Consider the following 22,511-nt stretch of genomic DNA (forward strand, 5'->3'; position numbering starts at 1 on the left):
CGCGAGATGAATCTTTTGAGCCTAGTTAGTCTATGATTGGAAAATAATTGTCAAATAAAAACGAAAGTGCTACCGTATTCGAAAACAAAATTTTTTGGAAAACAAGGCCTAAGGTTTTCATTGAGAAAGAAAAAAGTTGGTATTGGAAAATTCTGAGGAGCGAGCACCGGCCTGGGGCAGAGCAGGGCAGGGGGCAGCGCACAGAGTACTAGACTGTACGCTTTCAGGTTAGGCCTTGTTTAGTTTCGAAAACTAAAAAGTTTTCGGTAGCACTTTCATTTTTATTTAATAAATATTATCGAATAATGGAGTAACTAGGTTTAAAAGATTCATCTCATAATTTACACGTAAATTATACAATTAGTCTTTATTTTTTCATTTATATTTAATACTTCATGCATATGGCGTAAGATTCGATGTGACGGAGAATCTTGAAAAGATTTTGGTTTTCAGGTGAACTAAATAAGGCCTAGGGACTTGTTTAGTTCTGAAAAATGAAAAGTTTTCGGTACTGTAGCACTTTCGTTTGTTTGTGACAAATATTATCCAATCGTGGACTAACTAGGATCAAAAGATTAGTCTCGTGATTTACATCTAAACTGCGTAATTAGTTTTTGTTTTCGTCTACATTTAATGTTTTATGCATGTGTCACAAGATTCGACGTGGCAGTAATCTTGAAGCAGAGGACTCCTCCGTGTCCGTGGTGCTGCCGCGCGTGGCCGGTGGACAGTGCAGTAGTGGCCGCTGCTGCAATGATCGTGCACGGCAGGACCGGGACCCGGAGATCTTTTATGATGCCGAGGTGGATCGATCGAGGGGGGCTGCGCGCCTTGTGGTCGCGGCTCGCTGGCCAGTGGCTGCCTAACATTGAACTCATCAATGCGTCCATGGCCTTGGGGGGATCATGGCATGGCAATTGCCAAGTGCAGGCCCGCGGCGGACAACTTGTACTGGTACTACCCCCCGTATGTCACGTTAACAGCATTCCGGGAGACGAACTGACGATGGCGATGCAAACGACTGACGATGCGCGTCCAGGCAGGACAGGCAGCCATGAGCCCACGAGCATGGTCCATGCCACAACACAACAAATGCCTATAGAATTGCGCGCGGGTTCCGTCCACCAAGCGTCCAACGTTCCTTTTCTTCGCAACAACGCATCAGGGGTGGCGAAAGGCTAGCTAGCTATCGGGACGCGGCACCGTGTAGTGTAGTACTACCTCCCCTGACGTCTCCTTCTCGTAGGCGGGCGGTAGTAGGCCTCCGTGCGTGGAACGGCCGCACGGCAGGCAGACACGGCAGCCCATGAGATGGAGACAAGTCGAGGAGGATGTGTCCAAACCACGTCCGCAAACGCCCGGCCCGGGGGTCCCGGCCGGCGGCCATGCATCCCGTCATCATTACACACTGACGCCGGTCTCACACTCGTCCCGTCCCTTCTACTTCTACCCCCAACGGTCCGCCACAGCCCACAGCAAAACCCTCGCTGGGCCTGCTGCCCTGGATTGATTAATCAGCGAATGAGGCCTCATCATCATCATACTACTACATATCCAATCACTCTCAGTACAGTACAGTACTTAACTAATCAATCACAGAAGCATGCATCTGAGTTCTGACGATGTCTGCAAACAGCAGTTGAAATTAGCGCAGCCGCCATGGATCAATCAGCCAAGGACATGACAGGGTTACTATCGCCCAAATTAACAACACCACTGTAGCCGTAAAAAGATGCACCAAATGACACACAGAGTCATGATCCACTCACGCCATTAGCACAACTTTCCTCACACAAAACGCCGCCGCAGCTACTCACTCTAGGGATCTACTGCCAGTTAAAAAAACAGGAGCAAAACGATCAGAATCAGAGCCAGCTAACCCATATACACGCCGATCACCGGATCCAACGGCCCTGGCTAATCCACGTCACCCCCAAAAAAGCAACAAGAAAACAAGAGCAATTAAATCGAAGGCACGCATCACAAGGCAATTCCGAAGGACCACCACCAACACCACCAGGTCGCCCGTCACTGGCTGAGCGCGCCGCCGCCGCCGCCGCCCTCGGACACGGCGGGGGAGTCGGAGACGCCGGAGGACTCGTCCATGGACATGGACTCGTGCGACGGCGACGCGGACCCCTCCACCGCCACCCCGCACGCGCGGACCTCGTCGATCATCTTCACCACGTACCCGATCTTGGGCCGCTGCTCGGGCGCCGCCGCGGCGCAGCTCAGCGCCAGCTGCAGCATCGCCACCATCTCCTCCTCGATGCCCTTGTCCTTCATCAGCTCCAGGTCGAACACCTCCGACGTCCACTCCTCCCGCACCACGGACTGCACCCACCGCGGGAGCTCCACCACCACGCCGCCGTTCGGGAGCTCGCTGCCCGGGTACCGACCCGTCAGGAGCTCCAGGAGCACCACGCCCAGCGCGTACACGTCGCCCTTGTGCGACGCCCAGGGACGCGGCGGCGGGGGCGCCTCGGGCGCGCGGTACCCCGCGGAGCGTGCCGCCGCGGCGGCCGGGGTCAGCTGCGCCAGGCCGCAGTCCGCTAGACGCGCCACGCCGAACCTGTCTAGCAGGATGTTGGTGCTCTTGATGTTGCCGTGTGCCAGCTTCGGCGTGCCGCTGCCACGGCGACCGGAGTGGTGGATGTAGGCTAGCCCGCGCGCGGCGCCGGCCGCAATGCGCAGGCGCGCCGCCCATTCCAGCGGCGTCCGCCCAGGGCCCCGGTTCCCTGCATCGTCATCATACACCATAGTAGACATGTTTCAATTCACGATGCAATGCACTGGTGAGCGAGAGCGGCCGAGACAGGCAGAGAGAGGACTTGCCATGGAGGACGGAGAAGAGGCTGCCGTTGGGCATGTACTCGTACACCAGCAGCTTCTCGTCGCGGGCGTAGTAGTAGGCGTTGAGGGGCACGATGTTGGGGTGGCGGAGGCGGCCCAGCATGGCCATGTGGTGCTCGAAGTCCTTCTTCGACGCGGCGGCCGGCGCCGTGGCGTCACGCAGCCGCTTCACGGTCACCACGGTGCCGTCGTCGAGCACGGCCCTGTACGCCGTGCCGCACCCGCCTTTCCCCAGCATCTCCGCGGACGCGCGCAGCAGCTCCTCCAGCTCGAACCGCCGAGTGCCGCCGTTGCTGCAGCTCACGTCCTCAAGAAACACCATCTTCCCGCGCTCGAACGTCGCGCCACCGCCACCAGCCGCCGCGACCACCCCGGCGGCGCCGTAAGGGCTCGAGGAGTAGACTATCTTCTCCCCCTGCTGCAGGCGCCGCCCGCTCCGCCGCCCGGAGAGGCGCGGCCAGAAGTAGCAGAAGAGCAGCCCGGCCACGAGCCCCACCACGGCGAAATCCCCCGCCACAATTGCCACCACGGCGGCGGCGCTCATCTTCCCCTTGCCGCCGCCGCCGCCTGACGCCTCGGCGCCCGCTGGCTTCCCCGACGGCGAGGACGCCGCCACCATGGCGGAAGCCGGAGGGCAGTCCCCTGCCGCGGACGCGTTCACCGCCGCCGACGCATTGGGCTGCTGCGCCTCGTCCTTGCACGGCGGGAGTGGCGCGCTGCACAGACCGACGTTCCCGCCGAACGCCGCGGCCGGGAACGACGCCATCGCGGCCGGAATCCTCCCAGACATCAAATTGTTGGAGACGTTGAGCTCCTGCAGCCTCGGCAGCGCAATGGCGTCGATCCCACCGCTGAGCCGGTTGGAGTCCAGCCTCAGGGTGAGCAGCCTGTCGAGCCGGCCGAGCTCGGGCGGCACGACGCCGGACAGGTTGTTGGACGACAGGTCGAGCCTATACAGGCGGTACAGCGCCCCCAGCGACGGCGGGATCGGGCCGGACAGCGCGTTCCCCGCGAGGAACAGCAGCTTGAGCCCCGCGAGCGGCGACAGGTCGGGGATCTCGCCGGAGAACCCGTTGCCCTTGAGGCTGAGCACGCGGAGGCCGTCCAGCCTGGCCAGCGCCGGGAGCGCGGCGGCGCCGGAGAGGCCGAGGCCCTCGAGCACCAGCCTCGTGACGCGGCCGCCGGCGCAGGTGACCCCGCGCCACGCCCCCGCGGCGCACGGCGCCGGGTTCGCGGACGACAGGTTCCAGGTCGACAGCGCGGCGCCGGACGGGTCCGCGACGAGCCGGAAGTCAGAGAGCGCCGCGACGTCGGCGTCCAGAGAGCCTGCATTGGCGAAGGAATGCAGCAGCAGCAGCTGTGGCAGGAGGAGCAGCAGCAGAGCAGTGCTGCCGTTGGGAGGCATGCTCGTTTCTTTTTGTGTTTTTCTTGGGGTGCTGCGGTTGTGTCTCGCGCGCGCGCGCCGCCGCCGCAAGTAGGAAATGGACAGCGGCGAGAGAGAGAGACGGAGCTGCACTGCACGGTGGGTTGGGTTCTTGTCTGTCTGGTGGTGCTCGCTCGTTGCCTCCCTCGCGTCGCACGGACGGGACGGTCCCTCGCTCTCTCTCGCTGCCTGCTCTTGTCGCTTGGAGAGATCCTTTTGCCCTCCCCGTCCTTTTACAGCTTTTAGTACTGAGCACGGGCGGCAGGGAACAGTGAAGCCGCTGCGACCGTGGGCCCACCAATTGGTTGCGGTGGCGAACGGCGAGGTAGTAGCCGCTCGCAGAGGAGGCGGAGGACGAAGGCGATCGATGGGATTGTTAACCGAAGAAACGGTACGGAGCGGTGGTGTTGGCGTGTTAATCAGTGGATGACGCCTGGGGTCCACACCATACCGTTGCTCGGCATCATGGCACGTCGTTGTCGCGGTGGGGACTTTTATTACTGTGGTATCTCGGGATGCGTGGCAACGGCGGGTTGGAGACGATCGTGCGCAATCCGGAGATCATTATGGCGCCAAGAAGTTGCGTTCCCGCGCGCGGCAGAGATTGGTGGCGGTGCACTACTGCTCTCGTACCCAAACCTCAGTGACTGCAGTGCAATTCGAGGCGCCAAGGCACACCGGCTCATGCTGTTTGGCTCGCTGAAATGAAGGTGATACTGATTTATTATTGTGAAAAAAAATATTATTCTTTCATTAAATAGTAACTGCTAATAAGTTCAAGTGTATTACTCCCTCTAACCTAAAATAATTAGACACTAATTGGAACAAACATTTAAAGTAGTTGAGACTTTAGTTATAAAATCCGAACAGATTATTTAAATTTATACAATCAGAACAAATATTCACTGTTATTCCCTTTGTCCTAAAATAATTAGATACTAAGCAGAACAAACATCTAAAATAGTTGATACTTTTGTTATAAATCCGAACACATATTTATTTAAATTCTTAGCTAACAATCAGTTATCCCGTCGCACTAAAAAACACAGAGGAAGAAAACCATAGAGAAGGCACCATGTACACGAAGAATACATGGAGTTGCAGGCCAAATTTTAGGCCTTGTTTGTTGTTTGTTTAGGATGGCCTTCCGCAAGGCGTCTGGCGGCTGGCAAAGAAAAACATACAGTGTTTGAGCTGCGTGTAGTTTATCTTCTACGGTGAATGATCTCAAACCGGGCTTAACAAATACTTGAGACACAAAATTGTTAGAGATTTTTTTATAAAAATGTTAGATATAAAGTTTAAATACAAAATTGTTAGATACAAAGTTTAGATAAAAAATTGTTAGAGAATCTTTTCTATAAAGTTTAGATACAAAATTGTTAGAGAATCTTTTTTTTGTAAAAAATGAATTAGGAGGTGTTTTTACAAAATTGCTTGAGACACACTCTAAGTGCATCTTAGATGTACTTTCTCTGGAAGACAAATTTAATCAACCGTCAATGGATCTTGGGTGCTAGATGCACTTCCCACGTGACAGAACAGTTGCTGTTGGAGGCTATTACTTTCGTAGTCCTCTTGGAGGTACACAACACGATAACAAAACCTGACACCTACTACTTGTTTGGAAATGATAATAATATATAATCAGAATTGTTCCTCTGCAGACCTAACCCTTGTTTCTTCGACCCAAGTATTTTAAAAATAAGACTATTGGGAAAACATTGAAGACCTGAAAATTCACATTTCACAATTTTCTAAAGTCGTTAAGAAGCAGTTAGAAAACTTTACTCTTAAATATAATAATGTTCATCTATATATAATATTACTAGAAAAAATACATTCTTTTTGCTCATATTTTTAAGATATACATCACTTAGCGTAATGGAACGAGTAGGTTGTGGAAGCACGTGGGAAAACTAGATAACCAAGAGGATAAAAGTAGAACCTCAATATAAGCAATGTAGCAGTTCAATCAATGTATAATCAGTTAGTAAAATAAATCGTGATGCCTTTAGATAAAATTTTAAGCAAGCTGAATCTACCCTTCAAAATCAATATATCTTTATTTGGTTCTTTTTAAGGAGTAATTTTAATAAAGACAATCTTATTATATGTAGAGTAGAAAAGATGTTGAGTGTCGTTGCTTATGCAATAGCAAAGAACTCATTCAACGCTTGTCATTCAGTTGTCATGTGGGTATATTAATTACTTTTGTCATTTTTGCTCCAACAAGGAAATTCACGATTCCAGTAGCGACTCTGTTTGGAGAGTGGTTGAAGTTGTATTTGGCCAATGACCACCAAGGGACACAACAAAACTTTTGGACCTTGGCAACAACAAGTACTCGAATTTATAGTCCAAAGTTTGTGTAGGAGCAAGTACAATCATTGCGCCTATTTGGTCGAGCTAAATTGGTGTGTTTATTCTAATTAGTTATAGAAAATAATTGATTAAAATCTACAACAAAAACTTTGTACTAAAACATACCATATTATATGTTCCTTGTGTAGATCTATTCATGTGGTGTCGAAAAAATAGATTTATATTTTATGATGTTTTCTATAATTTACTATGATTTTTTAAATATTCAACCAAAATAAATAAATAAAAAGAAAAAAACAAAACCGTCTTTAAAACTGCTTATAACTAAGCCAGAGAGGTAAAACACATGGTTTTAAAAGTTGAGAGATGTGATTTGCTTGGTTTTGGAGTTTAGAGAGAAAGAACAGACTAATGTCAGGCCACAATAGTTGAGTGAGGAAAAATAGAATTTTTTTCCTATTAAAAAAGAAGACTAATGTCAGGCCTTCAAATTAACAAGCTCACCATTTTTTGGGCTGCCAGTTTCCACCCACTATCCTACGCTCGAGCTCGTTTCAACAGGCGGCCCAGCAATAACCAAACCGAGGAGGTCCAGCCCAGCACGAGTGAACAAAGTCAAAGCTCCTCCTGTCCTCCACCATGCAAGGCCCGCCTTTTCCGCCCAAATCACCGGAACCTCCGCTCTCCCGGTCCGGTCTCTCCCCTCCGATTCCCGTGCTGAGGAGGGAAGCACGCAACGCATCCGGCAGCTCACTCCATTGCCCACGTTCTCGCCGGTCGCGGTGCCGGCCCACGAGACGCGCGTGCTCCGCCTTCCGCCCCGCGTTACCCAACCCCAACACCTACAACGACATGCCTACGCCATGTCGCCGTGACCGTGAACCAGCCAGCAGCCCAGCACCAAGGTTCTGGGATCCATTTCTTGAAAAAATTCGGAGCTCACCGAATTGGACGAAATTCGGAAAATTCGGACCGGTATCCACTATAAATTTGAATGAAATTTAAGCAAATTTGAACAAAATTTACCCAACACAGTCAAACATAGCACTAGACATGGGGAGGATGTGTGCAGCTCACCATGGAACGCATAGGTAGCGAGGAGGGGGTGGCGGTGTCTGGTGGCGGCAGGGGCAGCGTTGGCGCGGCAGATCAGCGCGGGGTGGACGTCGAGGAGCCGCCGTGGCGCATGGACGGGCGTCGGGGAGCCACCATGGCGCAGGGGCAGACGTCGAGAAGCGGCCATGGCTCTCATAGTGGCGGCCCTGGCGGCAGCGGCGGCAACGACGCTGGAGCAGTTCGTGGGATGTTTCTGCGCCGGCGGCGGAGAGCCAAACATCGGGTGGGATGAGTGTTTCTGCCATGTATTCACAGTAAAGAGTTCCTAGGCTCATTACTGGACCGTTCAATGGGCTGACAATTTTGAATTGGGCTGAAATATTTGGCCGGTTTAGTTTTATTTCGGGCTGGGCCGAATTGGGCGAATTTCGCTGAGATTCGGTCGATTCGGGCCGAATCCCAGATCCTTGCCCAGCACCATGATCTTATCGGTTGACAAACGAGGTGTTCATGGTACTGTGTATATGGTTGGCAAAAAATTCAGAGTTTATTCTCCTGAATCCTGATACTGGAATTGGACTCTCTGCCTGTGATCCCAGCTCAACCTGGATCGATCATCAGCCACGACGCAAAGAATCGCAGAATGCTATGGTACACTCCCTCTGCTCCGGCCGGTGGGATCGCCGGCTGCAGCAGCAGGTCGATCACCCGAACCCCATGACCTTGGGCGCCAGCCGGAGCAGCTGCTGGAGCGTGTCCGGCGAGAACTTGCGCGCGAACAGGTTGCAGATGCCGTTCCTGGCGCCGTTGTAGAAGCATCGCCTGCCGCCTTCCTCCCTGATCTCCCTGATCCGCTCCTCCGTCACCTCGTCGGCGCCGTGGGTGTGCGGGTGCCGGTTGACGGCCCGCTTCCAGTCGGCGTACGTGAGCGTGCGGTTGGCGTTGCGGCGACCCCACCGGAGCAGGCTCACCAGCGTCGGCAGGTAGTGCTCGTCGATCAGGCACTCCCTCCGCCCCACGCAGAAGTCGCGGAACGCCGGGAAGCAGGCGTCGTCGGCGACGGACTCCAGCGCCAGCGCGCGGTCCATCTCGAACCACTGCGCGCCCTTCCGCCACCGCGCCAGCGTGATGTTGCGGGTGGCGAAGAATGGCCGGTACCGCGACCGGCTGCCGCCGTTCTCGTAGCAGTCCACGAAGCTGGTGTCGGAGCCCGTCAGGAAGGCGTACACGGTGGCGAAGTCGTACACCGGGATGCACGCCTCGGAGAAGAGCGCGAACCGCTCGTTGCCCACGTCCAGCAGCGCGTTCGCCAGCAGCCGCCGCTCCGCCTCCACCAGGCTCGCGTCGCCCCATTTCGTTATCTGCAATCAAACCGGATGTTGCCAATTTAGCACGAGATGCATCCATACATTTTGCTCTGGATCTTGGTTACCTGGCTGGGGATGTAGCGGCCGTAGAACGCGGAGTCCGGCGGCGGCGAGCCGGTGTAGGAGGGGTGGGCGTGGACGTAAATGGAGTACCGGCCTTCGTGGCCCGCGAAGAACTTCTCCCAGAGAGGGCGGAGCGGGAGGTCCCCCCTGACCAGAAACAAGAAAGCCACCTTGGGCACGCGGCTGTCCGGCGTGCGGCGGACCATTGGCGCCATGGACGCTCGCCAGTACAGCTCCTCGTCGGTCATGTTGTGCATGACGCCGTTCGGGGAAAGGAAGCCCGCTGACCGAACCTGCGGGCTTTGCGGCGGCGGCGGCGGCGGCTGTGACGGCGGTGTTGGTGGCGTCGTCAGCGGCGGAGGCGAAGAAGACGACGACGAGGGCGCAGCACTAGAGCGTAACGACGGTGGCATGAAAGGGAGGTAGTATCGGATGAACATGGCGTTGGAGGAGGTCACGCCGAGAACGAACCCCAACGAGACGAGGAGAAGCATGGATGCCACGCCGACGAGCCTCCCGCCTAAACGAGACGCCGCCGCCCGCGTGGGCTTCTTCGTGTCCTTCATGGCTATGGCTCCTTGGCTTCAAGCTAGCTTAGCATGCGTGAGGGAGAAGGAGAAACGCTCTGCCCTGGTAGTACACACTTGCAGCTAGCCTTATACAATGGTTGCTACTCTGCTGCCTCGTTCGTTGATGGAATCGGAGTTCACGCACGGCGCCGATCGCTTTGCTTCCGCTGCAAATTAACATGGCTTGTTCGTGCAAAAGCTACTAGTGTACTACGTGCCCGGCCTGATTCACTTCGCGAGTTGTTAGAGGATGCAAGCAACCGATGGGTCGTAGTTTCATCCTTTGCGTTGCTTCCATTATGAACTACCGATGGAGAATTTTTTTTCTCTCCAACACATAGTACACTAGTAGGATGCAAGAATAAGGCCTTGTTTAGTCCCAAAAACTTTTTGGATTTTGACACTGTAGCATTTTCGTTTTTATTTGACAAACATTGTCCAATCATAGAGTAGCTAGGCTTAAAAGATTCGTCTCACGATTTACAAGCAAACTGTGCAATTAGTTTTTGTTTTCATCTATATTTAATGCTCCATGCATGTACCACAATATTCGATGTGACGGAAAATCTTGAAAAGTTTTTGGTTTTTGGGTGAACTAAACAAGGCCTCAAAGGCTCTTTGTATCCTCTCTAATTATTACGAATGTTGAATTTGATGGAATTCTCAATCCTATCTAATCTCCATGGGGCATAATTGATCCAAAGAAGTCCTAAGTGGTTATCCAAATATAGTCACCCTCTATTCTGGATTTCTCGCTAGCCAAAGATAGATAGCGAAAATGACTCTCTCAAGATATAGAAAAACTACCGGAGAGAGGGAACATTAGAAATCGATTTTTTACATGGATAACTCTCCAAATGATGATTTAGAGAATGAATTTTAGAAAGATTCTTGTAGATGCTCTTACAATGGGGCATGATCATTACAAGCCAAGAAAAAAAGTAACACCAAAGACCGAGTCATGGCCAAAAGCTAGGGAGCCCTTTGGCTCTGGACTCTCGTCACCATAACTTTGGTCTTATCTCTAATACCTTGCATGATGAAACTAATTAAAATTAGGTTGAGACCCCCTCAAAGACAACAATTTCTATGCTTCTAATAAATCCACCATGGCACAAGGACGACTAAACTGCCGATGGAGAATTATAAACAGCTCCAGATCTATTTGTTACATATAATATTGTGCAAAAGGATCATCTTACATAAGCAGAAAGAAAAAATATATCCTTAGCCAGGAGCACAACAAAAGAAGAACCTGTCAACGGCTCTTCCAAACAGAACATTTTTCTCTAGTCTAGGTAACAAAATAAGTGTTTTGAGATTAACCATCACACGTTTTTCCTCCATAGATCTAAAATGTAGGGTCTAGATTAAATCTCCTATTCTCCATCTTATCTTCTTTTTCCCTTCATCTCCCTTTGCTTGCATGGACCCAACCACGACGCCCTGCTCACCCCTTTCGCCTCTACCTCCCTACCTAGTTCTGGCGGCTCACCCGTCACCGGTCCGCAACCGTTCAAAACACCCCCCCCTAAAATCCATCGGATGTGCCTCCTCCTCGCCGTCTCCTTCATCTCTAGTCAAGCTCCCCCGCTGCCACCACCTACCCTCCAGCTTCGACAACTCCCTACTGCCTCCGTCGCCGCTGTCTACAAACTATGCTACACCAACTCCGTGGAGGTCGCCAGACTATCACCATGACGTTCATGCCCTTGGAAAATTCAACAGTCTTCCCCCCACTGCCTGATTAGCGACACCACTGTCCACTGGCGGAGCCACAGTCCGACCACCCTAGCTAGGCGGCCGGCCAAACTCGTCGTCGAAGTTCAAAAGAAAAAAATATATCAAAGTAGAACCCTATAATTTGCAAGCTAAATATTTTTGTATAATAAAAATTGTCCGAGCTTCTAAAAGCTTCTGGCTCCGCTAATGCCACTGTCGCCTCACCTCGCGCTCGCCACTACCATTGGGCTAACATTCTCCCCCAACGATCCAACTAAGCCTGATAGACTCAGGGAAACTCCAAAACCCTAAACCCTAGCACTAACCTTGCCGAAGATGTGGAATGTCACATGGCATCTTTGGATTGGGCACAAAAATTCGAGTGATAGGAATCCTTGAATCACCGGAGTTATATTGACCTTAACTCATTTTAGATGTCATGTTCATGAAAGAGGATATATAAGGAGAGGTTGAAGTCGAATCTTTACTTTCATCCAATTTCCTTCTAGCTAAGTTATTTTTAGTGAGAATGACCTGTCTTTTAAGTACCACAAATAAAGGGCTCATATAATTTCGAACGGGAATGAAAATAAGGCACACGGCGTCGTTCTGTGCCGCGAACAAACATATTTGCCGCCTCAGGGTCTGTTTGGTTTCCCTTGCTAAATTTTAGCTAGCTAAAATTATTTTAGCTACTCTTGGGTGACTAATAGAACTAAACTATTTTAGTTCATTTTAGTCAATGTGTTTGGAACTTTAGCTATTAAAGTGACTAAAGTTTAGCTAGCTAAAATTTAGCAAGGGAACAAAAAGGGCCTCAATGTCTTGGTGTAGTGGCTCGAGGTTTGTCCATACATACACCATTTATCCCAGCTGTCCATCAGAGCATCACTCCGATCGAGATGCTCAGCACGTTGAGAGTTGGCTTGACCTCTCATCCGGGTACACGTTGACTCGTTGAGAAGAAAGGAAACTTAGGATTGACACAAGTTTGTAGGCACACGGTAAACGAGGATGCATAACTTGTGATGCATGTTCTGATCTGTTCCTATATATTCTTCTGGGTCAAACATGCCCAACCACTAGTGATTCCAGGAGCACAAGTCCGGTTTAAAATCGTTCACTCAACTAAATAACCTTTTAGTCGAAATAAATAAGCAACTGTTTTGTGTTTTCGACCTCAGATACGCTAGTAGGAAGTACTGTAAATCTGTAACGATACAATTACTCTTGTCCATGAGGTCACCCAAAGCCCATGACCTTGGGAGCCAAGCGCAGCAGCGGCTGGAGCGTGTCCGGCGAGAACTTGCGCGCGAACAGGCTGCAGATCCCGTCGCGGGCGCCGTTGTAGAAGCAGCGGTTGCCGCCGTCCTCCCTGATCTTCTGGATCAGCTCCTCCGTCACCTCGGCGCCGTCGTGGGTGTGCGGGTGCATCCCCTGCGGCCGCTTCCAGTCCGCGTACGTGAGGCTCCGGTTGGCGTTCCGTGTCCACCCCAGCAGGTTGAGCAGCGTCGGGAGGTAGTGCTCGTCGGTGAGGCAGCGCCACCGCCCGACGCAGAAGTCGCGGAACATCTGGATGTAGTGCTCGTCGGCGACCACCTCGATCGCCAGGGACCGGTCCATCTCGAACCACTGCGCGCCCTTCCGCCAGTGCTCGATCGTGATGTTGGTGCGCTCCGCGAAGAACCTGTCGTAGCGCGCCCGGCAGTCGCCGTTCCCGTAGCTGTCGACGAAGCTGGTGCCGGAGCCGGTGAGGAAGCCGTAGACGGTGGTGAAGTTGTAGACGGGGATGCACGCCTCCGACAGCAGCACGAAGCGCTCGTTGCTGTGGTCCAGCAGCGCGCTCGCCAGCAGCCGGCTCTCTGCCTCCACCAGGTTCACGTGTCCCCATTTCGTTTCCTGCACATCCAATCCAATGAGCATATTCATTTCATGGTTGCAGAGCATTTTGCAGTGCTAGTAGAATTTTATTTACCTTGCTTGGGATCATGCGGCCGTAGAACACGGAGTCCGGCGGCGGCGAGCCGGTGTAGGAGGGATCAGTGTGCACGTAGATGGAGTAGAGCTCGTGGTGCCCCGCGAAGAACTTCTCCCACAGAGGGCGCAGCGGCAGCTCCCCTCTCACCAGGAACAAGAAGGCAATCTTGGGCACACGGCGGTAAGGCGTGCGATGGGCCTTCGGCGCCATAGACGCCCTCCAGAACAGCTCCTTGTCGGTCATGTTGTGGATAACGCCGCTTGGCGCAAGCAAGTCCATCAGCCCCATTCGTAGGTTGTTCTTTGGTGGTGCTGGCAGCAATGGCGGCGTTGCTGCTGGTGGAGGTGGCGGCGGCGGCGTTGGAAAGGGCAGTGATGCAACGAAAGGGGTGTAACTGTAGATGTTTGGAAACTTGGCTATGGACGCCATGCCAAGGACAAATCCCAAGGAGACGAAGAGGAGCATATGAACCACATACAGGAGTTTCCCGACTGAGCGCGGCGCCCTCGTGGGCTTGTTTGTGTCCTTCTTCATGGCTTAGTCTGAAGCCAGCAGAGGCATGAGCGAGAGAGAAATGCAGCTGCTGCCTTGGTTATACGTACTACTGCTACTGCTGGTGAGATTGACTCGTTGTGCAAATTGGCATGGCTTGTTCGTGCAAAAGCATGGAGTATTCAGTAAGCTATTGAGTATCAGCGTGGGATACCTATCGTCAGGAAACCTATATGAGCCAGTAGCCCAGTAGAGCCACAGGTTCAACTCCCCTTTGCTTCCAGTAGGTATCATTGGTACAAGTATATAAATTGCGCAACTATTTACTTTGTGTAAATCGTTAAAAAAAAAACTCTTTCTGATGAGGAAAGACCACGTATAATTGTGTGTACAAACAGCTTACCATAGCCCTTTTATCTCTTCCGCAACGTATTAGTTTAGATGTAAGTGCATACCGATGGGTGACTACAAGCAATAATATACTACCATTTTTTTTTTCGAAATATCCGTTACCGATTTTCATTGATATGTTAGAGAAAATTCTGTACAAAATTCGGCACAAGGAGCGCTAGCACCTATTTTACCTGGAGCTCACCGAAGTGAGGTCCTAAATCCTAATAGCCACCCATTTGTCTAAGACTAATTTACATTTGGAAGGAGTCAACTACAACATTAACTGGAGCTAGGCTATTAAGGCTAACCCCATGGTCGTCAATCACCGGCAGCACCAGCTGCAGCCCCTGATTACCGGTGTTACGGTGTATGCCCAAACTCTGGCTTCATCATACTCCTATATTCCTTCTATTCCGTTCACACCACACTTACCAAATGACAAACATAATCAGTGATCTTAACCCTTGCTTCGTAGCTGACGGTAGTATGCTCATCATGTTGATGAACCATTCCTGGAGCGTTGTTCTCTGTCCCCAATTAACAGGTCGCAGGTTCAGCATTCTAACCCAGATTGCTACTCTTTCCCATAATGAATGGACCACCGGGCATTCAATGAACAAACATAGCGCCGTCTCCAGATTCCGCATACATAGCTGAAAGAAGTACTCGTTTGGCCATTGCCTAATCTGGAGCCTGTCTACTGTCCAAATCATGTTATATAGCAACAACCAAAGGAAAAATCTGCACTTTGGCAGTGCTTTCGTCCTCCACATTAAACTAGCCGAGCACAGACGCCAAGGTCCTTAAATTGCAGGGAATATGCCGATTTGGCTGAGTACTGCCCATTTGATGAATGCGGCCATGTTATTCGGTCTTCCTGCGGTGGCATGAGCTCTACATCTTCCAGCTTTTCTAGAGATCCAAGAACTGTGCAATAATCTGCCAGTTCATGTTATGGTCGATGTCTCTGATTCATGTTTGTTCCGTCAGTGCATCAGCCACCGAGCATTTTTTCTGCTTGCTATGCCTGAAGAGCTTTGGGAATAACTTGCCGGGGCATCACCATTGAGCCAACTAGAGTTCCAGAAGCATGCATGACGTCTATTTCCCAACTCCACAATAGTCACGGAGTTAAATAGGTGTCGTTCTGCGCTGTCCACTCAGAGTTCTAGGCCTCTCCATGGTTGATCCCTGTCATCCCAGTCAAACCATAGCCATCACAGCCGCAGTGCTCTACTGAAGCATTCAAGGTCCTTGATGCCGAGGCCACCATTTGGAGTTGGCGTGCAGACTTTTGTCCATGCCACTTTAAATTTGCCCCCACCGAGTTGCCCATCCCCAGCCCAAAGGAAGCGGCGCCGAAGTTTATCAAATTCCTTGAAGAACTTCTTTGGGGGCTTAATAACATTAATCAAATACACTGGCAATGAACTAAGCACAGACTGAACCAACTCTCTTCTTCCTACCACCATGAGAAATGATATATTTTGAATGATGGGCTAGTATAACCAACTTTTCTTCAAAACTAGTTAACTTTTTTGAAAAATAACTTCAGGATTTTTATGTTTTTATGTGAATTTCATATCTTTATGTAAAACTAAGTCTTTGCCCGTGCATTGCATCGCACCGGGAACCATAACTTTTCTTTATAAATATTTGGTATTTTATGAAATGCTTCTGAGAGAAAGGGGATATGATTTGTTTGTGTCGTCGGGTGGTGGAGCCAAACGTTGCAGTTTAGTTTTAGAGATATTGAAATGTCAAAGGTGGATAGTTGTCTACTCTAGATAAAGGCAAGCTCAAATCCATAGTTGCGTATGTTTATCACTTAGAGCAAGTATAGTAAGGACTATATAGGTGGGTTGCAAGGGCGGATCTAGGATGGAGATAGGGGGGGGGCTAAATAGTAAAGATTTAGAGCTCAAGCTAGAATTTGATGACACTAATTTGATGGACAAATCAGATCAGAGGGGCTGCATGCAGCCCACCTAGTCCCCCCCGTTGGATCCGCCCTTGGTCGGTTGTATACTAAGGTGAGGGAGAGAGAGAGAAGAAGAAGTGTGTTGTAAGTTTACTGTCAGGTTAACATAAGAACCAAAAAACTTTATAAGGGAGATAGATGGACCATACATTAACAGTGAAGAGGTAAGTACTGAATGAATTGAGAGGTAGACTATAAAGATTTGTACAACCAGTAACCTATTATTAGTCTTGCTCTTTAGTTGTAAATTGCACCTAAGTTCGTTTTATACATTGATGTAAACACTTAGCTCCCAGCACAACTGTAGTGACGAAAGTCAAGCTCATGCCCATTGACCATGGGACCTTTTCTGCTCAAAGCGCTCCTACTTCCTGGACAAAGTCGTCGAGTCCGAGCGTGAGCAAGTCTTGGGGCCTCTTTGGCACAACTCTTCTCAGCCCGGGCTTCAGCACTGATACTGTAGTTGTACCATGGAGCCGGTGAAGCTCAAAATCATGGCTTTACTAGCTCCTCTCTTTAGTTTATTTTTGACTCGAAAACAAAAACGTCTCTACGCTACACAATGGTCAATAGTGCTGCTACATTACTGCTACCTTATGTCGCATGGACACGTGGCCAGCTAGAGCATCTCTCCTCCAATTCACATTTCCAATGAGAAAAACCTGAATTTTAAGGGACTTGAGAGCTCCAACAGATCCCTATTCTAGCCTCTCATACCCTCAAAATCCATCCCCCAACCCCTCAAATATGAGGGAAACCTCCCTCTCCCAATACCTAAGATTTTTGGCGCGAGATCCAACTAACGACGCCAAGGATGAGGAAGGGGACGACAAGAAGAAGATGCTTGCCACAGGCGCTATGGCCGAGGACGATGGGGAAGACGATCTACAACTTCCTAGGTACCATGGCCGAGGACGAAGCTTTCTAGGCGCCATGGCCAGGGACGACGAAGGAGAAGCAATATAAAAGGAGGTAGAAGGGAGTGGCGACGGAGGAGGATGACGGAGACACACAGAGGAATTCGAGCGGAGGCGTTACAGGTGTGGGGCGGCTCGCAGTCAGAGGTTGCAGTCTCACGGGAATGAACGGATGGGGATGGCTAGGGAGTTTTTTTTCACGAGCGGGATGAACCCGTGTTTCATTAAGAAGTGAAGAAAACAAGTTACAAGGACCTAAAGTAGGGCGGCGAGAGGCTACCAACCCAAGGTCAACGAACCCCTAGACTAATGGCAATACCTAAAAAGACAATTACATGAAGACCCTATGGCGCGACCAGGGGTCGTTGATCACTATGAATGGGAGGAAACCCCTAGTGCCTAGTCCTCGCTTTCTCTCAACAAGCTCTTGACAACGACGTCGACGTTGGCCGCCGCCCTGCCAAACACTCGCACTTTCCTCTCTATCCAAAGGCACCAAGTAATCTGAAGCAGCATTGAGTCGAAGAACTTCGTTTCTCTCTTGTTTGAAGCCACCATGAAACAACATCGTCCTTGTCGCCGATGACAGTGGCTAGGGAGTGAGGAAGAAGAAAGTGTTTGAATGATAATTTGATCTCATATGTCAGATGTGATATTGGGAATGAGATTTTCTCATTCTGCTGGAGATAAAGCTTTTCAAGGCTCTCCAAAAAGACTCGTAGGACCTCCAATAACTAATTTTGAGGTTTGAGATTTTCTTCCCTACTTACCGGTGAAGATGCTCTCACGGCCTCTACGGGTCCTCAAAAGTCAAAAGGTCGGCGACCTTGGGCGGGCGCACGGCGATCACGGGCCTGCACGCGGGTGCTTGCGTGATTGTGATCGCGCGCCGTGAAACTAGCAAGCAATGTTGGCCAAATTAACCGATGCAAGCTAGCGTTCCCGTTTCTGCAGCTACACGTAAAGAAGAAGCTTAAAAAAAAATCATTTTATTCTTCTAGTGACTAGTGACTGGTGTTGATAGATGACACTCGTACATTAATACTAAAATAACTCCAAAAACATCTAAAGCGGCCACACCAATAATATACAGACTCGATCTCTCGTCTCACCCGAACCCCATGACCTTGGGCGCCAACCGGAGCAGCGGCTGGAGCGTGTCCGGCGTGAACTTGCGCGCGAACAGGAAGCAGACGCCGGTGGCCCCGTCGTGGTACGCGCTGCAGTTCCTGCTGCGGCCGCCGGAGCGCGCGCCTCCCCTGATCTCCTCGACCAGCTCCGGCGTGACCTCCGCCGCGCCGTGCCTGTGCGGGTGGTACAGCCCGTCCCGGCGCTTCCAGTCCGTGAACGTGAGCGTCCGGTTGGCGCTCCGCGGCCACCGCAGCACGCTCAGCAGCGTCGGCACGTAGTGCTCGTCCATGAGGCAGTTCCGCAGCCCCACGCAGCGCTCCTGGAACGTCGGGAAGTAGGTGCCGTCGGCGACCACCTCCAGCGCCAGGTCCCGGTCCATCTCGAACCACTCCTCGCCCTTGCGCCACTGCGCCATGGTGATGTTGTTCCGCTCCAGGAACAGCTCGTTGTACCGCGACGGGGTCACCATCACGTCCACGAAGCTGGTGTTGGTGCCCGTGACCACGGCGTACACGGTGGTGAAGTTGTAGAGAGGGATGCACGACTCGGAGATGAGCACGAACCGCTCGTTGCCGATGTCCAGCAGCGCGTTCGCCAGCAGCCGCCGCTCCGCCGCCACCAGGCTCACGTCTCCCCAAATCGTTTTCTGCAAAAAATTTTTTGTATATATATATATATATAGTAGTAGTTGGCTTCAGCTCGAGATCGTTTTCTGCATCGTTATCAGGATTCAGATTGCTCTATATATATATAGTTACCTGGCTTGGGATCATGCGACCGTAGAAGACGGAGTCCTCCGGCGGCGAGCCGGTGTAGGAAGGATCGGTGTGCACGTAAATGGAGTACAGGCCTTGGTGCCCCGCGAAGAACTTCTCCCACAACGGCCGCAGCGGCAGGTCCCCTTTGGCCAGGAACAAGAAGGCAACCTTGGGCGCGCGGTGGTACGGCGTGCTGCGGACCTTGGGCGTCATGGACGCCCACCACATCAGCTCCTCGTCGGTCATGTTGTGCATGACGACGCTGCTCGGCGCGAGGAAGCGTGCCAGCCCCACTTGTGGGTCAGGGTTTTGCGGTGGCAGTGGCGCCGGAGGCGGTGAAGATGGTACCGGAGGAGGTGGCGACGATGATGATGGTACCGGAGGTGGCGACGGAGGCGGCGATGGCGCGGCGGAGGAGAGGTAGAAGTTTGGGAACTTGGAGGAGAGGTACAAGTTTGGGAACTTGGAGTTGCAGGTCATGCCGAGCACGAATCCCAGGGAGAAGAGGATGAGCATAGGCACCACATTGAGGAGCTTCTTCCCGCCTATGTGAGAGTGATGAGACACAGCCATGGCTTTGTTTACGTCGTTCATGGCCGGATTGGCCTGAAGTTGGCAGCACAACTGTCGCTGGGTGAGCTCAGCTACCTTGGTTATGCACTTATACTATCTCCGGCCGGTGTTCCACTGCCTCAACGGGATGGAACTAAAATACACGCACTCCCACAGCTCCGCTTTGCTTGCTCTGCAAATTTCTCCTTCCAAAAGTCAGTTGCGTTCACTAACCTCTTTTGTGAATGATCAGTAGGAGCTAAATCTACGGGTCGCACGTTGACACTTTGCTTCCGTTATGAATCATATAGAGACAATTTGTTCATTGCCGTCAAAATTTATACTGATTTCTTAGTTGCCATAAAAAAATATAGCATTCCTTAACTGCCATCAATTTGTGATTTGTGATTCCTTATTAAATGCCATCACCGTAAAAAGCAGCCATGACTAGATGGAAAAGGACAGTTTTACTCCTTTCTTCAATCCTTCGGTTTTCTCCAAGAACATGTACGCAGGCGCACGGGATCACGGCACAGGGCGGTGGCGGTGTCCGGCCGTGTGGGCACGCGGGCTCGTGGCGCGGCGAGGCGGCGGCACTTGGCCCGACCGCGCAGGCGTGCGAACTCGCGACGCAGGGCGGCGGCGGCGGCTGGGGGCGCGGTCGCCCAGACCGGCACCCAACCCGCCCCGGCCGGGCACGAAGCCACCATGGCCGCCCCGTCCTCGCGAGCTCCTGGGCCGGTGTCGCCATGTCCGGCCATGAAGCCGCCATGGCTGATGTCGAAGGCAAGGCTGAGCGTCGGGAAAGAGGACGCAGGTATCCTTGCTGCCGATGGAGACGCCCTCCACGGCAGCGAAATCGCTGTCGGTGGTCCCTCTTTCATATAGCGCAGGGGCAACATCGGAATTAAAATTCCAAGTGAACAACATGTAATGGTGATGGCAAATAAGACTCTCTTCGACAATCGTCACCTAAAATACAAGACTCATTTGTTCTTTAGGTACACGTAAAAAATTCCATATCTATTTTTAGTCTTTTCCAACAACAAGACCTAAAAGACAATACTCTCTGTAAATGGATCTTGAGGAGAGAGGATACCAAATTTTTTTAGTCTTTTTCAACAACAAGACATAAAAGACAATACTCTCTGTAAATGGATCTCGAGGAGAGAGGATACCCAAATTTGGGTTATACCTCTCCTGATACTCAAAATGGGTCTTTTGTATGGGTATCATGTTGAAGGCTATAGATATTGTGTTGGAGACTCATTTTAAGTTTGGGTTCTCAAATGGGTCTTTTTATTGGAGACAGCCTAAAAAAACAAGTTACCTCAATGAATGGCGGTTAATAAAAAAACCCATAAAAATGACGATAATAGCAATTAAGGAATAAAAAATTACAAATTGATGGCAGTTAAGGAATTCTATGATTTTTTTATGGCAATTAACTAGTATAAGTTTTGATGGCAATGAGCAAATTTTCTCAATCATGTAGCTCCAAAGGGTCTTTGTTTGCATGTACGTGTATCTACCTCAATCTACATATATTAAGGGTTTGTTTAGACATTGTCAGAATTACCTCAATCCATATGGGTTGAGGTGGAATTTAATTCAAATTCCACTGCAATACATGTGGATTGATATAATTCCAACTACATCTAAACAATGCCTCCTAAGACCTATTTGGATGCGCATGCAATCCACATGTGTTGAAATGTATTGAAACGGAACTAAACTAAATTTCATTACAATCTACTCAAACACATGTGGATTGAAGTGGATACGCATACATCAAACAAGGCCTAAAGTAGATTAGAGTGAAAATCAAACTAAGTTCCATTCCAACTCACTACAACACATGTGGGGTTGAAGTAGATACATGTGGATCCAAACAAGGTCTAAGATGCATGCTCCCTTGAGAGAAACAAATGCTGATTCATTTGACTGTGTTAGAGCATCTCCAAAAATAACCAATAATATTTTCTAATGTATGATTTTTTGAAAGAATATTTTTTTTTATCTCCAACAACTCCCAATCTTTTGGCATTTTAAAAAAACCTTGCACGTAAAGATGTGAAGACTCCAGGCCGCACTTATCTTCCGGCGGCAATCGAAACGCCCATATATTTTGACCAATTGGAAGGATGGAAAAGAATAAAGAGTAGAAAAATATTTCTGATGCAAATGTATAATATTCAAGATGTATAAAAGTGGTTAGGATAATTTAGATATACTATAAGATTTATGATATAAAATTGTCTTCTACATTTTAATAGTGGGTTATTAAAAATTGTTGAAGATGATCTTATATTTATTTATTCTAATACTTTTTGGTGAGCTGGAAGAGGTTTTGGGAAAGTATAATAAAACTGTTGGAGCTCTTGTTATTCAGCTGTGCATACACAGCAGAAATGCCGATCGGAAGACGCAAGGATCAAATCTCCCACTGAAACGGCACTCTGTGTTGTATAAATTTTCATCCAATTGGATTGGTGAGAGTATTCCACAATGCTGACAATGATCCTTCTCCCTATCCCCAATTCGCAATAATTTTCAAAGAGTGGTAACAAAGGAACTTACAAGTGACACGGGTAAATAAGCGCAGGAGAGACAACAGGCATAGCTTGTCATTCCTGTTAGTATTTTTTTATGCTCACCGGGTCAACATATATTCTCTATTTTCTGCAAAAAGAAACATATATTCTCTATAGCGAAACGGAATAAGCCAGGAGATGTTTACTTTCAAGTTTGCTTTGCCTCTTCCGTCCAATGCTAGCTAGGTTAACCACCTGTGTGGCTGTCTACCTCCTAGTCTATTGTGAGCCTAAGAATTATGCAGACGCAGTCAATAACAGATCTGACCTCGTAGGCCCTTAGTTACGCGTTACTTGCCCCTGTTTATGAGGCAACTGCTTTCAGGGATTTTAGGAT

General features: G+C 50.3%; 4 protein-coding genes across 4 annotated transcripts; all 4 read right to left on the reverse strand.

Annotated features, from left to right (window-relative positions):
- On the reverse strand, nt 1,626-5,096 carry LOC8073349 (probable leucine-rich repeat receptor-like protein kinase At1g68400). Its single transcript, XM_002457376.2, has 2 exons — nt 2,836-5,096; nt 1,626-2,738 (listed from the first exon to the last, which is right to left on the reverse strand). Exons 1-2 carry the CDS (start codon nt 4,256-4,258, stop codon nt 2,029-2,031), a joined length of 2,133 nt encoding a protein of 710 aa, XP_002457421.1. The 5' UTR covers nt 4,259-5,096; the 3' UTR covers nt 1,626-2,028.
- On the reverse strand, nt 8,183-9,852 carry LOC8061356. The gene is made up of 2 exons (XM_002457377.2): nt 9,090-9,852; nt 8,183-9,018 (listed from the first exon to the last, which is right to left on the reverse strand). Exons 1-2 carry the CDS (start codon nt 9,651-9,653, stop codon nt 8,362-8,364), a joined length of 1,221 nt encoding a protein of 406 aa, XP_002457422.1. The 5' UTR covers nt 9,654-9,852; the 3' UTR covers nt 8,183-8,361.
- Nucleotides 12,419-13,925, reverse strand: LOC8061357. The gene is made up of 2 exons (XM_002457378.2): nt 13,354-13,925; nt 12,419-13,277 (listed from the first exon to the last, which is right to left on the reverse strand). Exons 1-2 carry the CDS (start codon nt 13,888-13,890, stop codon nt 12,621-12,623), a joined length of 1,194 nt encoding a protein of 397 aa, XP_002457423.1. The 5' UTR covers nt 13,891-13,925; the 3' UTR covers nt 12,419-12,620.
- LOC8061358 lies at nt 18,073-20,027 on the reverse strand. Its single transcript, XM_002457379.2, has 2 exons — nt 19,029-20,027; nt 18,073-18,916 (listed from the first exon to the last, which is right to left on the reverse strand). The coding sequence occupies exons 1-2, from the start codon at nt 19,620-19,622 to the stop codon at nt 18,248-18,250; spliced, it is 1,263 nt and encodes a 420-aa protein (XP_002457424.2). The 5' UTR covers nt 19,623-20,027; the 3' UTR covers nt 18,073-18,247.

Source organism: Sorghum bicolor, chromosome 3 (assembly GCF_000003195.3).
Source record: "Sorghum bicolor cultivar BTx623 chromosome 3, Sorghum_bicolor_NCBIv3, whole genome shotgun sequence".
In the NCBI taxonomy this organism is placed as follows: domain Eukaryota; kingdom Viridiplantae; phylum Streptophyta; class Magnoliopsida; order Poales; family Poaceae; genus Sorghum; species Sorghum bicolor.